The sequence below is a fragment of the Maylandia zebra genome, linkage group LG15 (genome assembly GCF_041146795.1).
Source record: "Maylandia zebra isolate NMK-2024a linkage group LG15, Mzebra_GT3a, whole genome shotgun sequence".
NCBI lineage: Eukaryota > Metazoa > Chordata > Actinopteri > Cichliformes > Cichlidae > Maylandia > Maylandia zebra.
The window spans coordinates 13,864,677-13,889,561 of NC_135181.1; the positions used below are offsets into that span (position 1 = coordinate 13,864,677).

Below are 24,885 nucleotides of genomic sequence, written 5' to 3' on the forward strand. Positions count from 1 at the left end.
ATTAGCCAGTGCAAGGACTTTACCGTCCTCCGAGGATTACTGAATAGACGCCCGGCGTCTGTCAGGGAACACGCGAGACGGGAAATCGCGCGTCTTGCTGAGGAAGAAGCAGGAAGACAAGCACATCCCGTTGCCATAGCGGCGGCTCTTGCGGACGCGGCCTGACTCTTAAACAGGACCCTCAGGAGAACTGGGGATTGTAAGGATGTGTTGTCAACACTTGATGACATCCGCTGTCGTGGCGGCTCCCCTGTCACTCCAAGATGTTCTCTGTAAATGCAACAGAGAGCGGCAGAAAGAGCCACCCTGAGACGGATCTAATTAAGCATCAGAGGAAGCCACGGGAGGCTGCGATTTAGTGACTTTCAGACAGGAACACGGGCGTTAATGGCACTGTTTTGAAGTTATGTACCGGGGAAAATTCGCCGTAGTGGCAAGTGTTGAAGAATTACTTCTTTAATCCTTTTAAAGTGTCTAATTAACTCACCAGGATATTTTTTAAAGGAGTGCCTCAACTTTTAGACTACCGAATTACACAGCTAATCTGAGACACAGTGTTGGGTAAGGGCACATCCAGTGAGCACTGGAAACAAGCAAGTATCTGTTTAAACGGCAACAACCGTGTGAATTAAGCAAAATCATGGGAATTCCCTGATGGGAAGCTCTTCGCTCTGATTTCGGATATAAAGTAGCCCGTTGCCCGGCGCATTGATCGACACTTTTCACAGATCAATAATTGATCCACTCTCGGAAAGCAAGCTAATGGTTACATGTAAACATTCACTGCAGAGGATGTGCTGGAGAGTCAGCAGTTTAAAAGACCTACGGGATGATTCAGGATGCAGGGTGAGGAGATTTAAGCGGCGGCTCTGGTGGTGAGCTTCATAGCCGTGAACTGTTGCATAGACTACTCCTGCCTTTAAGCGTCCAGAGTTACTGTAACGGTGATTTCAAGTTCACTGGAAAGCGTCATTCGTCGCTGATCGTATGAAGCACTAAGTAAAACCCCACGAAGACACTGTTACGAAATACAGTGACATTATAAAGGCACACTATGAAATATTCGCCGGGCTAAACGCTATTTTAAAAGTGCAGACGATATTATTTGCAAACTCTTAACGGAAAACGTGACAAAAGTGGGACAAAAATATCTCCACAGCCTGCATCCCGCCAATGTGTCGTGCCGCTGTGGCCAATCTTATGAGTAGTTGTTGTGATTAGACATCGTAACGTCGATGATACATTGTTATAAACAGATTACTTACCAAATCTTAAAACGTGTGGCATCCCGCGAGAGTAACCAAGAAACAGCAGCAGAAGCGGGATCAGCCTGAGGTTGGACCTGAAAGCAAGACTGGTTATCATCAGATGATGGGAGGTAATCTTCATGTTGTTTTAAAAAAATGCACAGTGGTTATTCCCCTCGGTGCGCGGGTTCGATTCCCTCGTAATTCTTCTACGGTTGTTGGGCAAGGCAGGGTAACGGCGGCCCTGGATGCGCAAGATCACGGCATGGTCACTTGCGCTTTCCCTAAATCCATTAGCAGTCCCGGCATGATTCCTTCCCCTTCCCGTTCTCCTCTTCCTTCTTCACTGCGCCAAGAAACAGCAATCCTCGGGGTCGCGGGACGGCGGGACATCCATGTCGAAGGGTACGGATCCAGTGGGGAGGAGGGAGCCCAAGCATGGGCTATAGGTGAGGAACTGGAGTGGGTTGGAAAGGAGCTAGACAGCGCCAAGCAGAGGATACAGCAGCGATATGCACCCCCCTATGAGGCGCTCTGGGTTCCTTGCGCTCCCATTATACTGCACTGCTGCACAGGCTCTGACGTCGAGCCAAGGTTAGTATTGTGAACGCGCAACAGAGAGCGAGAGAGAGTGAGCGCGACTGAGAGAGAAGGGGAGAAAGGGGAGATGGAGATAGACTACAGATAGAAAGACGGAGAGACATGCCGAGCAGGGAGGAGGGAAATAGAGGGATGGAATGGCGGAATAAGGGAGAAAAATAATTGAAAGCTAGCAGTGTAAAACTTTAATTCTCTCTTCGTACCACGTTTCTAGGAAGCTGTTTCCCAGTTTCCTCTCATAACTTGCCCACCAAGTTCGCAGGCATTTATAGGTGTGTCTATAAATGTGCAATCGTTAAAGTGCACACGGTAATGGTAGCTAACTTTTGCAACCAGTTCAAATCACTACCAGGTTTGAATGCACCCATGAAGGCAAAGTAAATCTGAGACAGGAGGCTCTGGACTATATAATTATCAAACAAAGTTATGCCACTGATCAAATTAAATTATCTTGTAACCGAAGTGGCATGTGATAAAGGGCAAATGTTAACTCTATTTAACACTCGATTAGTACGTTTCCGCTTGATCTCTCTTCAGCACCACGGCCAGAGACAGTCTAGTCAAAGAAATAAGCAGCAATCTCACTCAGGGTTCAAACAACCAGCAGTGATTTAGCACTTCAGGTATTTTTGCTGAATTCGGCAGATAAAGAAAACACTGTAAAGCTTATACACCGCTCTAAATGGCCATGCACCGTGCACAAGCGATGTGATGTCAGCAGGATAGCTTTGCACTGATCCCCCCCCCCCCCTCCTCCTTTGCACCCCAGTGGGATATGTGGGCCCACTTTGTGTTTTGTCATTCGTGACTTCCCTTTCAGAAGCTCTTTTACGGGATTTCAAGCATCAACCTTCCGACAATTTTCACCATCATTCCAGAAATGTGGGAGGAGTGGAATGAAAGGAATTAAAATTGGCAGAACAGCAAATCCGTAATATCGACAGAAGCTGCTGAAAGGCACGAATATTTAACCTATGCAAATAACTCCACTTTAGACTTGAAAGCCTTCCAGCAACAGACTGTTCTCAAGTGCGAGCCATCCTCCGAAGTGAAGGTGTGTGCGTCATACACACAAAGACTCCACCGCTGGTTAAATTTCACGGGGAAAGACATCCAATATCTGCTGAGCATATCGCGTTTCTATCTGATTAACGGGTTCAAAAACAGCCTCTATCCTATGCTATGCATTGCACCGAGAAGATGGATATCTGCCGCTCTTGCGTATAGGCCTGTGCTATTGATTTAACACTACATGCACCTTATCAGCATCCGCCCTAAATGGGCAGTTCTTCATGGGCCAGTGCATCAGCTGGAGGTATAGGTAGAACGGCGCACAGCCGCCCAGAAAGGGTGGAGGTCCCATTTAATCCCCACGGAGATGTGAAAGGAGCTCTTTGATGGGCGCCACCAGAGTCCAAGCCTGGATGAACACAGTTATTGTGTGGCTCGAGTGAGTGAATGGCTGGCCTGTGCGCGCGTATGTGTATGTTTGTGCGCGAGTGTGTGGTTAAAGGGGGGGGGGACTCTAAAATAAAATTCGCTGGAATATTTATTCATGGCCTTACAGTGTATGACCTTGGCATGCTTTTTTTTTTTCAACCTTCACAAATGTCACTGAAATGTTCTTGAAGTGCACTCACATCGCCGTTTATTGTTCTTTTTATTAGACTGTAAAAGTCGTAGTAAATCATGAGCAAATGTGTAGATAAATAAAGGATACTGACACCTACACCCGCCTTTTGTTGAAGTGCGACTCTATTGTACTTTACAAGAATTGCCAAATCCCCAAAACAAATACAAGCACATGCATTTAATAGTGACGAGTGGGCTTTTTTCAGCTAAAGGATCCGCGAATTAATTTACATGGGCTCAAGTAGGTGGTGTGAACACTGACTTTGAGCGTGTGTTGGTTTGCGTGGGTCTGCACACCAGCCCTCTGCAGTGTGAGAATATCAAAGAGAATGGCACTCGTGATGCTACCATCTGGACCATTAGCATAATTATGGAGAAATTCAGGGTTTCCATATAAGTCAGCAGAGCTTCACACAGCATGAAAGGAATGCTTATTGAGCTCCGAGAGAAGACATCAACTGACAGGCACGCTGTTTTCCTTTTAAAATTAAAGCGCCCTCTGGCCTAATACTAAGGCGTTGCAAATGCGTTAAGTCCTCAGGTACCTCCTCACTCAATGCATGCAAATTAATGCAGCAAGAAATGATTGCGACTTAATTTTCTAATCAAGAATCGAAATAATATTTTAAGCCCGAACACAGGGAATGCATGGGCAAACATACAATTTCCACTGCACTAGATTAATGCTTTCTGTGTTGATCTTGATCTTCGTTTTCAATTAGATGTCTCAGGTTAACACCCTTTTTCACTTCCCTGAAAGCCGCTCAGGTGGAGATAACTGTGTGTGAACCAGTTATAAAAGGGGAAAGGAGAAGGGAATATCAAATAATTGCCACATTATGATGTTAAATGACTCTTGCTCCTTTAGCTTGTTGTGACTAATAGGAAAATACCCTTGTGCCATTTGGGAAATGTACTTTCTTCCATCTATGATCAAACCTTGTCATTTTTGAAGAAGACCACAAATTAGATGAGTTTATACACACCCACTCGCTTGTAACCCGTGGAGGGTTCCATATGAGCTGGCTGGTGTGTTTATTCAAACGCCATTCATGCACTGAGTAATGCAAAGGGGACTTTATGCAAAGGAGAGATAACCACTGCTGAAAGCCCTCTGTCATTCTCTCTCTCTTTCTTTCTCTCTCTCTCCCTCGCTTTCTCTCTCCCCCTCTCGCTCTCTCCCGCGCAGGCATAGTGGTGGAAAGATAGCATTGGCGCAGAGAGGGGAAACCATGGAAACGAGAAGCTGATGCACTTTGAATGGTAAGACCTTGAAAGAGAAGACATTCATTCAGTTTAGTAGCCCAGCACTAAAGACTCATCTCTACAGCATTATTTTGAATACCCCAAGTTATTTTAACATGTTTGGCTCCAGAAAGGCAACAATGGTCTCAATTCATCAGCACATTGTTCCGTGATGACTGTAACTAACACTTTGGTGAGCCACACAAGGGCCCCTACAAGGAACACATACTCTTTCTTCATTGGAACTCACAAAGATGATTTGAACCTGTTCTTTTTTTGTCAGCGACAGTAGCACTGAGTTCGCAGTGTACTGTGTTTACATTTCCCATTTGTGGACACTTCCTTTGAGCGCGGGGAAGGCAGCCCTGGTCTATATGTCTTGAGCAGTATTGTCAATGAGGTGGGATCTCAGTGGGGAATACATTCTTCAGAGGCGACAATTAGTCAAGTGAGACAGTAATTAGGACCTCTCTGCACACTGTCACTTCCAGTTAGTGCTGATGGATGCCCACAAATCCCCCCCACGGCAACTAGACTCAGGCAGACTTACTTCTGGTACTGCGCTCTGACTTTATAATGTGACAGCCATCTGTAACTTCTATCTGCCATATTACTTTCAATAATGGCATGGTAATTTACTCAGTGCAACTATAGTTGAGAACTATGGTCAATTTGTGCCCATTGTGGTAATGTGCCATGATAGATCGTCACAAATAACTAAATGCTCTGTACCCTGTAGAATAACTAATGATACAGCAGCTCAGAATAATTTGAAAATCAAATTTGTACTCATCCGCCACTCTATTCAATACCTTTATAGAAACTAAAATTAATGCACCCTAATGAAGTTCGACTGCATGAATTTTCATGCAGTTAGACTGTGTGAGTAGTGCCTTCATGAATTATATATTGTATGCTCAATTTTTGCTCAAAATATTTTAAATAGGCAGCGTTAATTAAATTTTGATTCCATTAAACTGAACTGCACACAGAGCAGTGATCCTGACATTAGCCCGCCTGCCCTGTTGGGTGCACTTCATGAAGGTGATGCGCACCCTAAGGTGTTCAGTTTCAGTCGCAGTTTCGTTAGAATAAGAGACAAAACTGCTGCATGACTAGTTTAACTTTAGAGCATGATCATTTAAAAATGTTATTGTTCAAACTGTCTGGCAAAAACCTGGGAGGCAAGCTTCTTCTATTTGCAGGTAATTGATTGCAAAGGTAGGCGATTTCATAAGTAGCATATGCCATGCATAATATATAATAAACTATTTAATTTAATAAGCTGATAATCATGTAAGGATTATATGAAATGCAAAATCAGTTGTCAAAGGTATCACGTAACAACATAGACAACTGCCAAAGCTATTTGTATGAAGCTAGATAACATTTGTAAACAAAAGCACACAGCACTTGGGTTATAACCCAAAGGCTTGATGATATATTTGAGCCTATTTAAGACACAATTTTATTGTGCAAGTACTGAAGCTAAAACCAAGTAACATTTAATGTCCAATTATGAGTTATATTACATATTATCTGTGAGTCAACATTAAAGTTATTTCATTATTGGTTAATGAAAATAAAGTAGGCATGAGGAAGTCTCCTTATTTAGTCACAGTAGGTGCTGCAGTGTAGCAGACAGTGCCACTACCCAGTCAGGTTATTATACGCAGGCCATTTAGCGTCTTATTTTGTAACCACTGGATCCCAAAACTGTCTTGGTATAGTATGGATACTTGACTATCTTAGGTGAGAATAGTGGTTCTGTTATTAAATTGATAAAAGAAGCTAACAGCTTAACAATATTTGTAGACACGTGGCAAATTGAAGGAAAAATCAAGTGTCTAATCGATGTGTTAGGTCACCACATGCCACCACCACAGTTTAGGTAGAGCTTCACAGGAGGACTAGAATACCATTTTTCTAAGTCACTGGTGTTTCTATGAAGGTGGTGGAGAGAGGGCTGTCTAACATGTCTGTCCGAAATCACCCTTAAAGCTTTTCACTGAGCTGAGACCTGATGAGGGTGAAGACCACAGCATATGATTCACATCATTTTCCAACTCATCAAACCCTTCTGTTACTCCCCCTCTTATCCTATGAATGAGCACTGTGTCATCCTAGTACAGACCCCTCTTATCAGAATGGAAACGTTTCCTTTCAGGATGAAGGTGATCACTCAGAACAACTTTGTACTGAGTGACTAGTGGACCCCAAACATGTCAGCACGGTGCTCCCTCCAGCATAACAGAATAAGTGAATCACCTCACTGTGGGTTTTAAGCACTCAGGCTTTCCCTTGAATTTGTTACCCGTCCATAAATGCTGAATTACCAGGCACAAAATGGTAGTCTGTGTTAGAAGTTACCCTAATGATGGTGTGATCAATAATAATTATTTGGTGCTGTTCAACCTTAAAAGTAGTTTGAAGAAATGTCAAATACCCAATAAGCACTGAGTGCACCACTCTTAAAGAGTCCTGGTAGAGGTTAAGAAACACATTATCTGGGTCCTTTCGGCTGCGCCCTTATTTCCCAAGGGGTCGCCACAGTGGATGGATATGCATATTTGATTTGGCACAGATGCCTTTCCTGACACAGCTCTCCCATTTATCCAAACTTGGGATTGGCACAAGGAGTATAGTAGCTTAAATCCTCTGAATCTTGGTTTGTGTGTCATTCTGGTCTCAAACCAGAGACGAGACAAAGCGTAAGGTGAATCTGTTAACTACCACCCCAAGAAACCCATTAGAATGAAAGTCACAATATCTAAGAGCTGCTGTTGCTGAAATATAAACAATAAACAGACATTTTAAAATCAAAGCTCCATTTCTGCATTTGTTTTTCTCAGTTCTGGTGTATGATGCTATGTTTTGAATCATGCATTTTTTTCTATTTATTGATTTATTTTTACAGTGGTTCAAATGCAATGATTTAAACAGTGCTTTTGTAGTAATGCAGTCCTACCATATTAGTGCATTTATACTGCAATGTAAAATGACAGTCGTAATCAATAGAGGTTATTGCCACAGTAATTTCAGCCTCTACACCTCCATTGTGATTGTAACCTTGATTTTCACAATATGGGTCTTTTATAGAGAAGATGACTTAAGATAAGGAAAAGCGCAGGTGTAATCAGAAATATTAACAGAAACGTTTTTGTTTAGCTCAGCAGCTCCGGGGCTGTGCTCTCGTGCACACTGGTTCACAGTCACGGCCTACTGAGTCACTTAATTGTGACTGAGGCATTATAAATGTTCTTACTTTCTTTTAAAGTAACTTAAAATATAATGTACACATTCACCAGCATACATTCACTGTGGTGTATACATCTAACAGTCACTTTATTAGGTACACCATGGTACTACTGGGTTGGACCTCTTTTTGCCTTCAGATGTTTTTTTATTTTATTTGGGGCTTTGTTTTTTTTGTTTTTTTGTAGATTATACAAAGATGCTGGAAACATTCCTCAGAGATTTTGCTCCATATTGATATTATAACATCACAAAGTTACTGCAGATGTGTCGACTACACATCCAGGATGTCAATCTTCCCATTCTACCACATCCCAAATGTGCTCTAGTGGATTGAGATCTGATGACTGCGGAGACGATCTGAGTACCAGTGTCATTTTGAGATGATCCCACTGTGGTTATAAAGGGAAAGACATCTTCAGCAGCAATAGTCAGGTAGGCTATGGTGTATAAACAATGCTCATTTTGTACTAAGTGTGCCAAGAAAATATCCCCAACTCCATTACATCAACACTAGTACCTTGAACCATTGAGAAAAGGCAGCATGGAGCCATCCTTTCACATAGTTTACATCAAATTCTGACCCTACCATCTAAATGTTGCTGTAGAAATCAAGACTCATCAGACCAAGCAATGGTTTTCCAATCTTCTGTTGGCCAGTTTTGGTGAGTCAGTGTGAATTGTAGTCTCAGTTTCCTGTTCTTAGCTGACAGGAACAGCACCCAGTGTTTACTTTCTGCTCCAAGGTTTGATGTTTTTAGCTCTTCTGAATGCCTTGGTTGTAATGAATGGTTATTTGAGTTACTGTTGCCTTCTTATTAGCTCCAAGCAGCCTGGCCATTCTCCACTGACCTTTGACATCATCAGGACATTTTCTCACAGAAAACTGCTACTCGCTGAATAGATTCTCTTTTTCACACCACTCCCTGGCTGTGTGGAACAATCCCAGTAGATGAGCAGTTTTTATAATACTTAGACCAGCCTGTCTAGCACTATCAAGCATGTCCCATTCACAGTTAATTAAATCCCAGTTCATTCTAATGCTCAGCTCCTTCCTTCAGAAGATCCTCTTGACCATGTCTACATGCCCGAATCCACTGAGCCGGTTCCACGTTTGATTAGATGTTTGGATTAATGAGCACCTGACTGTAGTCTTCCAGTGCACACCCAGTTTTAAATCATATGTGCCTGATTAGACCTTTAAAGAGGCTTAAAACATAATATGTTAAATATAACTCTGGATCCATATGCTTCACATGTTTTTTTGTTTTTTTTTAAAAAACATCATAAGTGCAGAAAAGATTCATCAAGGCTATACTAATGAAACATTATAGTTCATATTGCCATAGAGATTTAATATCCATTGAAACATTACAGATTATGATTCATTGTGCCACTTAAAATGAATGCTTCATTAATAACTCAAATACAGTTTATTTAACACATTTTTGGTTTGAAATATTGGTCTGAAAGGTTTGTAGCAGTTGTAGTCAGCTTGGATTCATCCCATAATTAGTGGAAAAGATGCCCCACTTTTTCCAGAGCAAGAAAGTCCAAATGTCCACAGAAAATTCTCAGACTTCTCCTGCTGCATAATCCACCTCTATCCATCCTTGTGCTCACCATGGACTGTTTTTTAATGTATCATTGTGGTAATATTTATGGTTCTCAGCTGAAATTCCTCACACAGTAGCCTCTATCCGACCGCAAACAATTGTAAATGAATAAATATTTTCCTTTTTAAAATTGATTTTGTATGAGTTGTTTATATCTTGTCAGGAAAAATAAATCCTTTCTGTGCGCTGTGGTTTCAGATCTTAGGGAGAGAAAAAAAATCATGCATATTCACAGACACACGCGCGCACCCACAGCAGTGAGCCTGGCTGATTGGATGGTGGATGGCTGGAGTTGTTATTATATAGCATCCAGCAGAGTCTGGTTTGCAGGATAAGGACATCCTTACAGGGCATTTCTCAGTGTGAACGATGAGGAAACAGCCCCCTGTGTGAGCGAGTGGATGTGTGTGCATATGCATGTGTGTGAGAGAGAGAGAGATAGTGAGAGCCAGTGAGGAAAGTTTGAAAGAGAGGAACAGACAGAATGTGGACAGATGCATCTGTCTGCCTACACTTTTTGGCTTTCAAATAGAAATCTTGGCAATGCTTGCAAAAAGTGACTTTCCCTATTGGGCTAGCCAGTGCCAAGGGTTTGCCTGCAGAGAAGGAGACTGGAGAATATGAGAGGAACTCATAAGGCTTTGCATTCTGTTACAGGAAAGCCTCCAATAAACTTCCCTTTCTCCAAAGACATCTCCATCTCTGATGCCCATGAATGGGTGTAAGTGGAGGGCCTTTCAAAGCCAAATGTGATAGTGTAAACAAAGATTGGACACACATTGGTGATTTGTGTGCATCTGGGCCTTTGTTAATGGGCTCTCTTGGTGCCTAGTCGTAACTCATTGGGGAGCGGTGTAATTCTTGCCATTTTATAAGCCATTGACAAAAGAGACACGGAAACCACCCATGAACATGAATGCCACCAAGCTAACATTATGTCACCACATAATATAAATCTGTTTCAGGCCATAGGGTGTGATGCGGGGGAAAAAAACAACTTTTACAAAGACCGTTTGCTGTCTTAAAGATACTGCAGTGAAAGTTGGGTAACAATGCATCTATTTCCTCATTAGAAATCAGCTTACACACCAGAATTTTTCTTTTTTTTTTTCAGCGAAGGGTTATGACAGGCAAACACTTCTGGCATGTTTTGACTTCCACCTCAGTAATGCAATCCACTCTGCGTCCTTAAAGTTCCTGGGATCAGCTGTTGCCGCTGGGGATGAGAAAGCCCAGCAGTCGCCTGAGACACCCAGGATCAGAAACTCCAAACAGGGATAACACGCTCTCAGCATTCAATGTTTTTAATCAAGGGATCAGCTACTGTGACTGGAAACAAAATGTCCCAGACAGCTATCACGTCGGAGTTGCCAGCAGGCAAAAGCTGGCACGACTAATATGGCTTGTCAGAGTGAAAATAGCCTGGTATTGTTCGCACCTTACGTGGAGGTACAGGCATAACGCTTTTGTCTTGTTCATCTCTCAGGAGTCATGCTCTAATAGCTTTTCAGGCTCATATTGCTTTGGTGAGAGGGATTTAAAGTTGGGGTCTGACATCCCAAGGAGTCTAGGGATGGAGGCAGAGCTATTCATTTATACATAATTCAGGACTAATCAAATTTACACCGCCATGAATGTGATAAATTTGTGTCTTTAAATTAAATGCTATTTGACAGATGGATTTGGGAATTATCAAATTGCCTGGTTAAGGATTTATTAAAAATAACTCAACGTACATGGACTGCCTTGTACAGCTAAAGTGTTTTCATGGGTTGCCAAGACTGCAGCTATACCAAAATATATTAGACAAATAAACAGAAATTCTAAATAGTGTAACAAATTGGTCTTTAAATACAAGCTCCGGCTGTTAGGTGATTGCAAAGAGCTGTTCTAGATTTAAGGATGCTGAGATGCTTTCAGATGCATTAAATGTTGCTATTTTCAGTCCCAAACTCTTGCAGTTAGTGAGAAAAAAGACATTTCTGATGAGGACAAATATGGTGACTTATTTCTGTCACATAAGCTTTGATATTCAGTATGTATGATATAAACGACTGCACTTTTTATGGTTAATTTCTAACACAGAATCCATTTTTTATTGCATTAAAAATAAATCTACTTCTGGCATAATAAGTATCATTTCAGCATATTCAAATAGTCCATTTTCACCTCCTTCTACAAATATTTTGAGTGGTTTTAATAGGCAAATGGGTGTTATTGAGGTCATCAGTATTTACAGCTCTGCACTAAGCCCACTCTTCACAAAAATGCTGTTATCCAAGCCTTTGTAAATGCAGGGAAAAATCTGGATATGGACCAGTAGCTGGAGTGTGTGGAAGCACGGAGGAGGGTTTGAGCTCATTTATGTCCTTGCTCTTCTGGAAACGATGAAACGAGGCTGGTCCTAAACTGGGTGAGGTCCTTTCCTTTCCTTTCCTTTCCTTTCCTTTCCTTTCCTTTCCTTTCCTTTCCTTTCCTTTCCTTTCCTTTCCTTTCCTCTCCTCTCCTCTCCTCTCCTCTCCTCTCTTCTCCTCTCCTCTCCTCTCCTCCATTAATCATGTCTGCACACATGAAAATGAGCTTAACCCTTTACCCTGTGCATTGCTCCACTTCCACTCAAGGACACCTTGCAAGCAGCTCTCTGCACAAATGTTCTTCCTCTACTTTTAACTAAAAACACTTTTCATTCTTGAGCCAGCTTGCCTTAGCAATGGAAACATATAGAACTGAGCTCCATCCTCTCTTGTTAAGCCTGTCAGTCTTTGCTGTGAAGCCTCATAACAATTAACACTGCTGTAAATCCTTTTGTCAAATGCCTAATGAAAAAAAAAAAGAAATTAAAGGACTTATCCTTACCCCTTGAGTCTAACATAATTTTAATGACAGCTAAACTAAAGTATATGAATGAAAGTTGGGTATATAATATATAAGCTCATGGAAAAGAGGAGCGCAGAGAGAAAGAGTGAGACGATAGGAAAGAAGACTCGGGCACAGAGGGATAGAAAGAGAGAGGGAGAAGTAGGAAGAGAATACACAAAGAAGAGAGAGGAAGGAAAAAGAAAATGAGCTTGGTTCCCTTTGTGGCACAGAGCTTCACCACTTAATCATCCCCTGGTCTATAAATAGGCCTTCACAGCCATGGAATATTGGTAGATTAATGGAAGAGAATGGAACGCCATAGTGCTGCAAAGCTTCGACACTTATGTTGCACTTCAATAATGCAAATTTCATTTTATTTTGCCACCAGTGTCAGAATTTTTCCTCTTTAGTTTTATCATGAGAAGTTAAGAGGAAAAATTTAACAGATTGCATCCGTCCTTCTCGGTTGTTTTTTTTTCTTTTTCGTCTTTTGATATGTTGCCTATTTCAACACAGTCTTCAGCCTTCTGGAAGACAGGCGTTCATGCTCAAAGCCAAATGGCACCAAGTACAGAACTGTTGATGCAATGCAAACATGCAAGCATTAGCAAAACCCTCCAAAGAACAGATTCGTTTCCAAGAGCAGACTGTGGAAAAGTTCCTTATTTTATATTCCGTACAGTGCCCTGCAGTTTCTTTTCAGCACCTATCACAAGTGCTCATCTCCCGAGGAATTGTTGGCGGTGTTATGGAATCACCTTGTATCTCCCTGCTCTCCTTAGTGCCTGTGTGTATGTGTGTGCATGTATATATGTATCTGTGTGCCTATATGTGTACATTCTGGGTTTGCAGGGGGTTATGTGCACGTACAGGCTTGCATCAAGAATACTTGATTTTAAAGGAAATGTGGCGAAGGCCTTATGTAGGTCAGCGAGAAAGGGAAGCTGTAAATACACTAATCCTGCACTAAAAAAACAAACTGTCTTTTTTTCTATAAATAGACATTAGTTCTACCTGTGTGTTTGCTTGTTAGTGTTGCCAATTATTTTGATATAAAATTCAGATTTACTGAGTTGCGCTTTTCCACATTTTCACTTTCCTGTCAAACAACACAGCATGCGTATCACATTAGTCCCCACCATCTGCTGAAAACATATACTGTACATCTGCATAACTCACATCAAGTCATAGCTTCATGTAAGCTCAAGAGAAGAAACCGACTTGCTGTTCGTTAGTGGTTTTATTCGTTTTAGTATTTTGGTTCATTAGTCAAACAATGTCATGCTTTCATAATCACTGAAAAGAAAAGAAAGTTAAAGCAGAAAAACTTCCTCCTGTACCACTGAAAACATTTGCGTACATATTTAACACTAAATCTTCATTTTTAGCTGCTTTTGTGTCGTTCACATCACCATGGTCGTTTCAGTGAAACAAGATCATCTTTAATTTAGCAACACCTGTGCTTTTGCAACGCCGCTAAGTGAAGATGTCTGCGAAGGGGGCCCATTACAAATTCCTCCCGATATTACGCCCAGTAAAAAATGAATTATTAAACAAAAGAAATAGCAGAGGAAAATTAAAGTGATATGAAGAGGAACTTCTTTTCTCCCCACAATTCTAAGCGTGGTGGACTCAATCGGGGCTCAGTTGTTACTTTGTAGTCACTGCACTTGCCAGTAGTCTGGTCCTTATTGCGGCAAACAAATCCGTCAGTTGGATTGTACCTGAAAAAAATGAGCACAAAGTAAGCTACAAATATGCTTAATGTTCTTATTTTATTATTATGACGATAATAATCTAAAACAGGAACTTGTGTTTATTGTACAAAGACATACATATCTAGTTAGTAGGTCTAATTTGCCCACCATAAAATAATTAAAGTGCACAGAGTAAAGCAGAGTAAACATGTATGGTTAAATCTACCTTCTATTCTCCAGCACTATACTCCACAGTCAACAAGACTGGTAAAGTAATATGTAAATGTCAGTTCATTTCCACTGTTTAATGAGGCATTTTGGTTAAACCATACTTACTTTTGTTGTTGCAGTTGTCTTTTTTTTAATGATAAAAACAGATGACCTGGTTTCGCAATAGTGCTGTTGGCAGGTCCAATAAAAATGAATTTTACTCTTCAAAATGTCTTGTGTAATTTGTTTTTTTATAAGTGTAAATGTGAAATGTCTCAAACATCCAATTTAAATAAGATAAAATAATCACATGTAAATCATTTCCTGTCATGTATTACTTTTTCTTTCTCATAACACACATATTGTTCTAGTCAAACCCAGTAATACAAGAATGAATTTTGACATTATTTTGAAATCCCTCAGGAAAAATGATCACCCTTACAAATATAACTGAATTCCCATTCGTTGTTTAAGAAATATCTTCAGGCAGAACATATCTAAAATTTGGAAACTTGAGGCAAGAGGCGTTGTTGCTGAACACTGTGTTTGATCATTGGGTTGTTTGTACTACACGTGAAGCTTTTATTGTTTTCTTAGGAGGCAGCTTACATGTAAAAGGTCTCCCCTGTGTAGATGGCTGGGGTCATTGTGTCAGTGGTAACAGCGTCCACATACAGAGGGTTGTCACAAATTTTTTTTTGTTTCTTCAGTTCACTTAAAACCTCCCAGTCTCCTGTTGTACCAGGATCATCGCGATTAAACCAGCTGGTCCAACACACTGCAGTGAGTAAATACAGACAAAGCATGCCTGTTAGAAAACTACAGAACCAAAGCAACATTTTAAATGACTGTCTATTCTTTATGCAATAAAAAAAGCAAGAAATCAGTTTGCATTAGGAGCTTAATATTCCACATGCAGAATGTAGTGATACCTCCTCTTTCACAAAACGGGGGATAGCAGCTGAAGCGAACACGATAATCGTTGCACTTCTTATTGTTGATCTGGTCTTTGTTTCTGCAGATAAATCCTGAAGTTATGTCATTTCTAAAAAAGAAAAAAGAAAAGAAGGAGACCAGCATGACACTGACTAAGAGCAGCCTAATAGCTGTAACCACTTAAGTGTATTTGCATTTTTTAGACATGTTAATGCATGGTTAAAGGCATGGCAATCAAACTCTGTCAGCCCATCTGTCTGTCTGTTGATTTGTCACCACTGTGGTACAGGCTGCAGTATCTCCAAAACACTGGATGGATTGCTGTGGCATATGGTTCATGTCACACTTTGGTGAATCCTCAAACTGTGTCCAACTTAAACAGTGAAGATGCAAATGCTGCCAATTCCATAGAATATATCACTCACACACACTTTTTCACATATTTTTTCTTGTACTGTTCTTACTTGTAAATCACATCCCCTGCTGCAGCCACAGTGAGCCCAGATAGAGTCTTGGCTTCGATAGCTGCTGGTCTAGGGCAGATCTTTCCAGGGTTCTCTTTGCGGAGCCTGCAAAGAGTTTCCCAGTCTCCAGATGCAGAAGGGTCGTCTCTATCGAACCATTCTGTCCAGCATCCTGGAAAAGGGTCAAATTCAGATAATTTAGCAACTTTGAAAGCTTTTCTGTAAATGTTTTCATTTGACTAAGACAAATTGTGAATGTTAAAAAAGATGGCTGTGATGTACAGTGGTGTGAAAAAGTATTAGGTTTCAGATCATCAAAGAAACTTAAATATTAGACAAAGATAACATAAGTAAACACAAAATGCCGTTTCTAAATGAAGGTGTTTATGATTTAAGGGAAATAAATCCAAACCTACATGGCTCTGTGTGAAAACGTGATTGCCCCCTAAACCTAATAACTGGTTGGGCCAACCCTTAGCAGCAAAAACTGGAATCAATAGTAGAGGGATTTTGGACCAATCATCTTTGCATAATTGTTGCAATTTTGCCACATTGTAGGGTTTTCAAGCATGAAACAGCTTTTTAAGGTCATACCACAGCATCTCCTTCGGATTCAGGTCCGGACTTTGATTAGGCCGCTCCAAAGTCTTCATTTTGTTTTTCTTAAGCTGTCATCAATGTGCTCTTAGAGTAATTTTGGTCACTCTTGGGAAGCTTTACCGTTGTTCCTGGCTGCTACTTTGGTTCACTGGAGTCCCAAAGCCTTACTTTCTCCTTTAATCACTGAAATCCTCATTTAAAAACTGAATTTCATATTAACTTTGGTTATCTTTGTCTAATATTAACAATTGTTTGATGATCTGAAATATGTAAGTGTGAAAAACATGCAAAACACCAGGAAATCAGGGGGGCAAACACTTTTTCACACTGTAACTGCAAATGAGAAAATAAAATGTGATCTCCTTACGAATGTTGGTGGGATAGTAGCAGGGCTTTACTGAAATGCAGAAAATGAAAAAACAGCAGAAAGTGAGACTTTAAAAATTGCACAAACTGATCAATTAAAATGCATTGATTGTTTTTCAAATACAATGAATTCGATACTTTAGTTGGTGAGAAAATGAGAGTTAATACTGTGTGATTACCAAAAAAAAGAGGAAAGTCCTATTTTATCAGGAAACTGATAAAAAGGATAAAATAGCTACTCCTGTGTGACAAATGAAACATTAAATTTTCCACCTTAGGAACTTAGAAACTTCACTTCACTTTGGGTTATATTAAAGTGAAGGGTCCTCTTTTGTTCCTTAAAATCAGACAGACAGTCAGTAGGTTGCTTTCTGGTAAATATAAATGCTATAATGTTATTTTATTTGTGATGGTGTACAGTGCTAATGGCTTTGTGTACCTGCCAAAGTTATTTAATTAAATGTATTTAATTAAATTAAATACACCTTAAAAGATAAGATAAGATAAGATAAGACAAGATAAGATAAGATAAGATAAGAAAAAATCTGAATTTCCACTGTCACATCAACACATTTAACTCATATTCCAGTAAACAGTTTAATGTGCATTTAGCAACCAAGCTTTAGCAACCAATTAAAAAATGTAGAATATAGATGTAAATGTATAGAATAATACATCATCATTTTGGGGGCATTGTTTGACATCACAATATAAGCAAATATTTCTCTCATTTCAAAGTATGCCACTTACTACACGTTGGGTGTGACACATAGTGAAGGGTCTTACCATTTTCATCCTTTTCTTCCTTTGAACTAGATTCACTGGAGTCCTGCTGTTTCCTTTCTAGTAAACAGAAGAAGAATAACAGTCCTTACAGTTTATGGAGTTCCAAGACGTTACAAAGTTCTTCCACCGTGATTAAAATACACCACACTGTATGTGATACTGATACACAGTGTTGAAGGCTCTTACCGTCCTTTTCTTCCTTTGAACTAGATTCACTGGAGTCCTGCAATTTGCTTCCTATTAAGTGGAATAATGTTGTACTTTGTTACAGTGTACAATTCTTGTCAAATTTGAATAATTTTACAAGAAGATGCAAAGCTCTTCAACAGAGACTGAAGATGTACACATTTTACATGGTGTTAATCAAGTTACAATGAAGGATCTCACCATTTTTATCTTTTTGTTTCTTAGAACTGGAGCCACTTGACTTTTCTAGTTAAAATGAATAAAAAGATCTTTTGTGATTGTGTACAGTTCTGGGAGTTTACAAAATTGTCAAAATTTAATACATTTACAAGAAGCTGAAAAGTCCTTCAGCACATTTTATGTGCATACACGTTTGTGACATAAATCAAGTTGTAATGAAGGATCTGACCTTTTTTATCCTTTTGGTCCTTAGGACTGGAGTCAGTGGAGTTTTCTAGTAAATATAGTAAGAAAATGATGTCTGTTGTGATTGTGCACAGTGATTGTGCAAAATTGTCAAAAATGAGTAACTTTTACTAAACTCTTCTGCAGTGATTGAAATGATACACACTGTACTGGCATTAATCAAATTCTCATTAAGGATCTACCTTTTTTATCCTTTTGATCCTTAGGACTGGTTTGAGGGGAGTTTTCTAGTAAATATAATCAAAAAATGATGTCTGTTGTGATTGTGCACAGTTATGATGGCACAGCTGTCAAAACTGAATAACTTTACAAAATGCTACGAAGCTCTTCTGCAGTGATTGAAATAATATGATTTTATGTGACACTAATCATATTACAATGAAGGATCTACCATTTTTAATCCTATGGAGCCTTAGGACTAGATCCACTGGGAGCCTGCTGGTGGCTTCCTAGTAAGAAGAATAATGTTGTGATGTTGTACAGTTCTACCAGTGACTGAAATAATACACACTGTATTGACATTAATGAAATTTTTATGAAGGATCTCAATATTTCTATTTTTACAGTTCTGCCAATTTAGGTAATTTTCAAAAATGAGCAACTTTACACGAAGATACAAAGCTTTTCAGCACCGACTGAAAATATCCATATTTTATGTGACATTCATTAGGTTGTAATGAAGGATCGCACCATTTTTATCCTTTTGGTCTTTAGGACTGGAGTCCGTGGAGTTTTCTAGTAAATATAATCAAAAAATGATGTCTGTTGTGATTGTGCACAGTTATGATGGCACAGCTGTCAAAACTGAATAACTTTACAAAATGCTACAAAGCTCTTCTGCAGTGATTGAAATAATACACATTTTATGTGACATTAATCATATTGCAATACCTTTTTTATCCTTTGGGTCCTTAGGACTGGAGCCACTGGGAGCCTGCTGGTCGCTTCCTACTAAGAAGAATAATGTTGTGATTTTGACTGAAATAATACACAATGTATTGACATTAATGAAATTGTTATGAAAGATCTAACTATTTCTATTGTTTTTTGTGACTGTATACAGTTCTGCCAGTTGACATAATTGCCAAAAAACAACTTTACAAGAAGATACAAAGCTCTTCAGAAGAAAATATAAACCTTTTATGTACACACATAAAACTAATTACAACATTATTCAAGTTGTAATGAAGGATCTCACCATTTTTATCCTTTGGGTTCTTAGAACTGGAGCCACTGGAAGCCTGATTTTCACTTCCTAGTAAGAAGAATAATGTTGTATTTTTGCAATTGCCAACACTTTTGAGATATTATAGTCTTGTCAGAAACTATTAACTTTAAAAGTAGATACAAAGTTCTTCATCTGAGACTGAAATAACATACATTGTATGTAACATTAATCAACTTGTGATGAAGGATGTTACTATTTTAAGATTGTCAAATCTGAATATACAATTAACATGTTACAATGTTTTTCTACATTAGCTAAGATACAGGACATTGGTCATGAAATGTAGCATCCTACTGGGAAGGGTCTTACCATTTTTATCTTTTTGTTTTTCAGAGCTGGGCGCACTGTCCACCTTGTATGTGTTTTCTGGTAAACACAATCATAACATTTTGTTTTGCTAATAATGCTTTAATTGCATATTTTTTGATTAAATGCACTGCTTATAAATTGCAGAATTGTTCAAATTTAATAGTTATTGAGAACAACCCACCAAAAAGTAATGCCAGTAATGGCAACAACCAACTGCAAGAAAAAATAGAAAAAATAATTATGTTGGAATCACATAAAACTGCATTCTGCTTATACATATTGTCTTGAATGTATAAAATCAATTCTGATAATGTTGGGAAATTCTGTAAAATGTAACTGAAACCGGAATACAATGATTTGCAAATTTCATAAACTGACACTTTATTCTCAGTAGAACATTAAAAACATTTAAACTGAGTCATTTTGCTATTTCATGAAATATATCAGTGTGGTGGTGGCGTGGTCCCTGGCTCAGCTGCAAGGGAGGAGTGGTGCAGTGAGCTCAAGGGGGCGGCACCGGGAGGCAGGTGAGCCACAGGCGATTGTCTGATGACGGTGTCTCTTTTCCGTGTCTCTATAGTGAAGGCAGAGTCGAGCGGGGAGGAGGAGAGAGCTAGACTGAAACGGACTGCCTTCTTTGTGTGCATAACTCTCAATAAAAAACAATAACAGTGTGCAGAACCATCGTTTCTGGCGTGTACTTCTACAGTCAGATAATTTTAAATCTCCCACATCTGGAAAAGCACCATCAGTGCTGAAAGCTGTGAACAGGTTTTAGAGCAACATGTGCTCCCATCCATATTATGTTTCTTTTGGTCAAGGCCTTACATATTTCAAATCAAATCAAATCAAATCAAATCACTTTTATTGTCACATCACATGTGCAGGCACACTGGCACAGCACATGCGAGTGAAATTCTTGTGTGCGAGCCCCACAAGCAACAGAGATGTGCAAACACAACAACACAAACGAGCAAAATACAAGAATGGCCAACCTGAAACTAATAAATATATGTACAATATATAATAGTGTATGCATTTCTGGATGTGTATACTAAATATTTTCCTACGTGTGTGTGTGTGTGTGTGTGTGTGTGTGTGTGTGTGTGTGTACACATTTTTACAAATTAAATAGTAAAAAAATAAAATAAAATAATAATAATAATAATAATAATAAAATATATAAAATATACAGAGTTGAATATGTGCAAAACAAGTGGCATTTATATACAGTGTGGAGTGCATAATGTTGAAGTTCCAGTAGTGAAGCTGAGGTGTCTATGACGTGTTCAGCAGTCTGATGGCCTGATGGAAAAAGCTGTCTCTCAGTCTGCTGGTACGGGACCGGATGCTGCAGAACCTCCTTCCTGATGGAAGCAGTCTGAACAGTTTATGGCTGGGGTGACTGGAGTCCTTGATGATCCTCCCCGCTTTCCTCAGGCAGCGCTTCCTGTAGATGTCTTGGAGGGAGGGAAGCTCACCTCCAATTATCCGTTCAGAGCACCGCACTACTCGCTGGAGAGCTTTGCAGTTGTAGGCGGTGCTGTTGCCATACCAGGTGGTGATGCATCCAGTGAGGATGCTCTCAATGGCACAGTGATAGAAGGTCCTGAGGATGCGGGGGCTCATGCCGAATCTTTTCAGTCTCCTGAGAAAGAAGAGGCGCTGCTGCGCCTTCTTCACTGTTTTGTTTGTGTGTACTGACCACGTAAGATCCTCAGCCAGATGTACGCCAAGGAACCGGAAGCTGCTCACTCTCTCCACAGCAGCGCCGTTGATGGTGATGGGGGTGTTGATGGTGATGACAAGACAATATTAAAGTTGAAGTGTATAGATGCTGAACTTGTTTCCCTGCAGGCCAGAACTTTTACTATTTGATACTATTTTAAATCAGCCACTAATAAGTTTAAACTTATTTCACGTATTTTATATTGTGAATAAAATGTTAGTTTGCAAAATTTGCAAATCATATCATTCTGTTTTTATTTAGATTTTATGCAGAATCCCAACATTTTCGGAATTGAGCTTGTAATGTGAAAACATGTGTATTACAGAACAGAAGGAAATTCAATTTTAATTGAACTTAAAATGTATTTAAAGTTATACATTACCAGTCGCATCATGATTGTAGAGGAACCTTAAAACAAAATGACAATGAGATCAATATTTTAGTTTTTAATACAGTGATGTGAAAAAGTGTTTGCCCCCTTCCTGATTTTCCAGTCTTTTGCATATTTTTCACACTTACATGTTTGGGACTCCAGTGAACCAAAGTGAGAGCCATTATACACCAATGGAGTAAATCTGGAACAGTGGTGAAGCTTTCCAGGCTTGACTGGCTTACCAAAGTTACTCCAAGAGCACATCAACAACTCATCCAAGAGTTCATAAAATAACCCAGAAAACATTAAAGAACCTCAGGATTCACATGTCTCAGTTAAGATCAGACTTCATGATCCAACAATAAGAAAAGGAATGAGCAAAAATGGGAGATTTCTAGGAGAAAACCTCTGCTGACCAAAAATAACTCAAAGGCTCATCTCACAATTGCCAAAAACATCTCCCCAAGACATCTGGTAAAACATTCTTTTATGCAGACGAGATAGAAGTTGAACTTTTTGGAAGGTTTGAGTCCTGTTACATCTGGCATAAAAACTAACAGCGTTGCAGACAAGGAACATCATGCCAACAGTAAAATATGGTCATGGTAGTGTGTTGGCCTGGGGCTGTTTTGCTTCCTCGGGACCTGGAAGACTTGGTGTGGTAAATGGAATCAAGAATTCTGCTGTCTACCAAAACATCCCGAAGGAGAATGTCCAGTCCAGTTTTTGACCTCAAGCTGAAGCGCACTTGGTTTTTACAGCAGGGCAATGTTCCAAAACACACCAGCAAGTCCACCTCTGAATGACTTAAGAAAAACCAAATGAAGACTTACTCAGTGACCTAGTCAAGGTCCTGACCTGAATCCCATGGATATGCTGTGGCATGACCATAAAAAGGTGTTTCATGCTTGTAAACCCTCCAATGTGGCTGGATTACAAAAATTATGCAAAAATGAATGGACAGGGGACAAACAATTTTTCACACCACTGTATATCGATTGAAGTTAGCTGTATTAAAAACATAATGCCACATCAAAATGCTACTAAATTATAGTACTACGTATATTAAATGTATTTTTTGCAAGGTTTCTTAAGTATTGTTTTAAATATAAGTACCAAGAAGCATCACGCTCAAAACCAAACAAATTTAAAAGAGAAAATCCTTTACCCTGCCAAACCAGAAGAGACCCAGGACAGGGGTTCTCAGTCGTCAGTTTGTTTGTATGAAGTACTGTTTGGCTAAATGAGCAACCTTTCTGACAGCTTCTCCTCTTATATACGGCCCACAATCAGGAACATATCTAGTTACCTGTAGGGGGTAAAGAAAACCACTTACTGCAATTACGTCATCCAGAACACACCCAAGGAAACTAATTCTCAAATGTAATTTGAGAATATTTGCCAATAGTTATTTCACTTATTTCCTCATTCCATAAATCCCAATAGAAGGAAATTAGAATATATTGGTTAGAGGTCGACAGCTTCACCATTCTTCTCATAGTCATGTTAAAACAAATTTTGCTGCTGTTTCATGTAGACAAATTCAAGGGGGTTTAAGCATCGTATATTGTAAAAAAACAAAGTAACGTAGGCTCAAATTCACATAACCTAAGTGCCATTGATTAATAATTAACTGTTTGCTATCCTCCATTATAGATAGAACGTTTTATTTACCTTCTTGTCCTTTAGAGAAGGTTGTGTGGCATCTTAAACTGCACAGCTGCACTGAATCCCATAATCCAGACAGAAATTTGGCTCACTCTTACAGTTAAAGGCAGCTGTCATGCTATCTTTGCAAATATAAAAGGATGATTCAGGTGCAAGTGGCTGATAGGAATTTGTGCATAGCACCTGTACCCTAAGTCAGAAGCAGTAATAGTGTTATTTTGGATACAGTTTCACTGTTGTGGGTATTTAAGGTTGGTAATCTTTCTCAGGAACTGTGTGGGAACATTAAGTTTTATTCTAAATGAGGTTAAACTAAACTGTTTTGGAAAGCTCTCCCATGTACTCCAAGTGCATTCCCCAGATTTACGTCAAACTAGCCTAGCTCTTTATGAAATTATACTGAGCAAGCCAACAAAGTTGAACAATTTGAGAGATATTAAGGACAATCTAACTTTCATTTTTTCATACAAAACTAGCTGTGGCTAAAGTTGCAGATCTAAAAGCAATTCAACAAGTTAAAAGATTTGATGCTGAAAGAATCCACATAGGCTGAAGGAAATGCGTACGAAAAGATTTTATTTAGATTTGTGGCAAGCGACACATTATGCGCTATTAATATGAAATATTGTTAATGCAGAACTCTCTTGCTTAAAAAATGAAAATAAAAGTTGCAGAAAAAGGAACACACATGATATTTTCATCATGTCACAAATCATTAAGTTCTTCTACAAGATAATTATTAAGATGGATGTTCTTCACATTTATGTGATAATCTCTAAGTTGATGAACAAAATTTAAAAGATAGTTTTTGTGTAAATAGTATTCTCTGAAATAGCTGAAAGGCAGTGCATGAAGACATAAAGCAGCAAAGAATAATATGAGTCACTTTTAAGGAAATGGGAACAATTTCTAAAAAACAACAACAACAAAAGAAAGATTTTAAATCTATTAATATGTGACACATCTATGAAGAGCAACAAACTTGTTTACCTTACCTGTTTTATTTTCTAGCCATGTTTGTTTGTTGCACTTAAGGACCAGAGTATGACTGGCCTTTTTTCAGTATTCACCCTCTGCAGTGGCTGTGTGTACGCTAATTAAATGCCCTTTGAGAAGAATATCTACCTCCCACTGTTCAATAGCAGCTGGGGATGGTTTCTGTCTATTCATACATCAGCATTACACTTTGTCATCTGAAGGGGCTGGTGCAATATTTTACACTAAATTGTGCTTTGGACTGGATGCCAAAGTACAAATGACAGCATGGTGTACACTCATTCATCATCCCCCCCACCCCCATCAAACATGCACATACCACCCTCTCTATCTCTCTACCCCCCAAACTCCTTGTCTCCATGGTGTCTCCATGCTCCTCTAATGAAGGAGGGTTTGTGTTGACCATCAGCCCCATTTGCCCATTTACATATTTGACTTTCACCACCATGTGGGAAGT

At 39.4% G+C, this 24,885-nt stretch overlaps 2 protein-coding genes across 3 annotated transcripts in view; both read right to left on the reverse strand.

Annotated features, from left to right (window-relative positions):
- Positions 1-1,804, reverse strand: part of LOC101474374 (glutamate receptor ionotropic, kainate 2) — a 65,710-nt gene extending 63,906 nt beyond the window's left edge. For both annotated transcript variants that reach the window (XM_004568771.3, XM_004568770.3), the window contains exon 1: positions 1,266-1,804. In XM_004568771.3, coding sequence (XP_004568828.1) covers positions 1,266-1,389 — 124 coding nt within the window. In that variant the 5' untranslated portion in view covers positions 1,390-1,804. The remainder of the gene's footprint in view (positions 1-1,265) is intronic.
- Positions 1,591-24,843, reverse strand: LOC101464470 (uncharacterized). The gene is made up of 6 exons (XM_076874543.1): positions 24,768-24,843; positions 15,762-15,933; positions 15,294-15,406; positions 14,971-15,139; positions 14,109-14,178; positions 1,591-1,725 (listed from the first exon to the last, which is right to left on the reverse strand). Exons 1-6 carry the CDS (start codon positions 24,841-24,843, stop codon positions 1,591-1,593), a joined length of 735 nt encoding a protein of 244 aa, XP_076730658.1.
- Between the last annotated feature and the right edge of the window lie 42 nt (positions 24,844-24,885).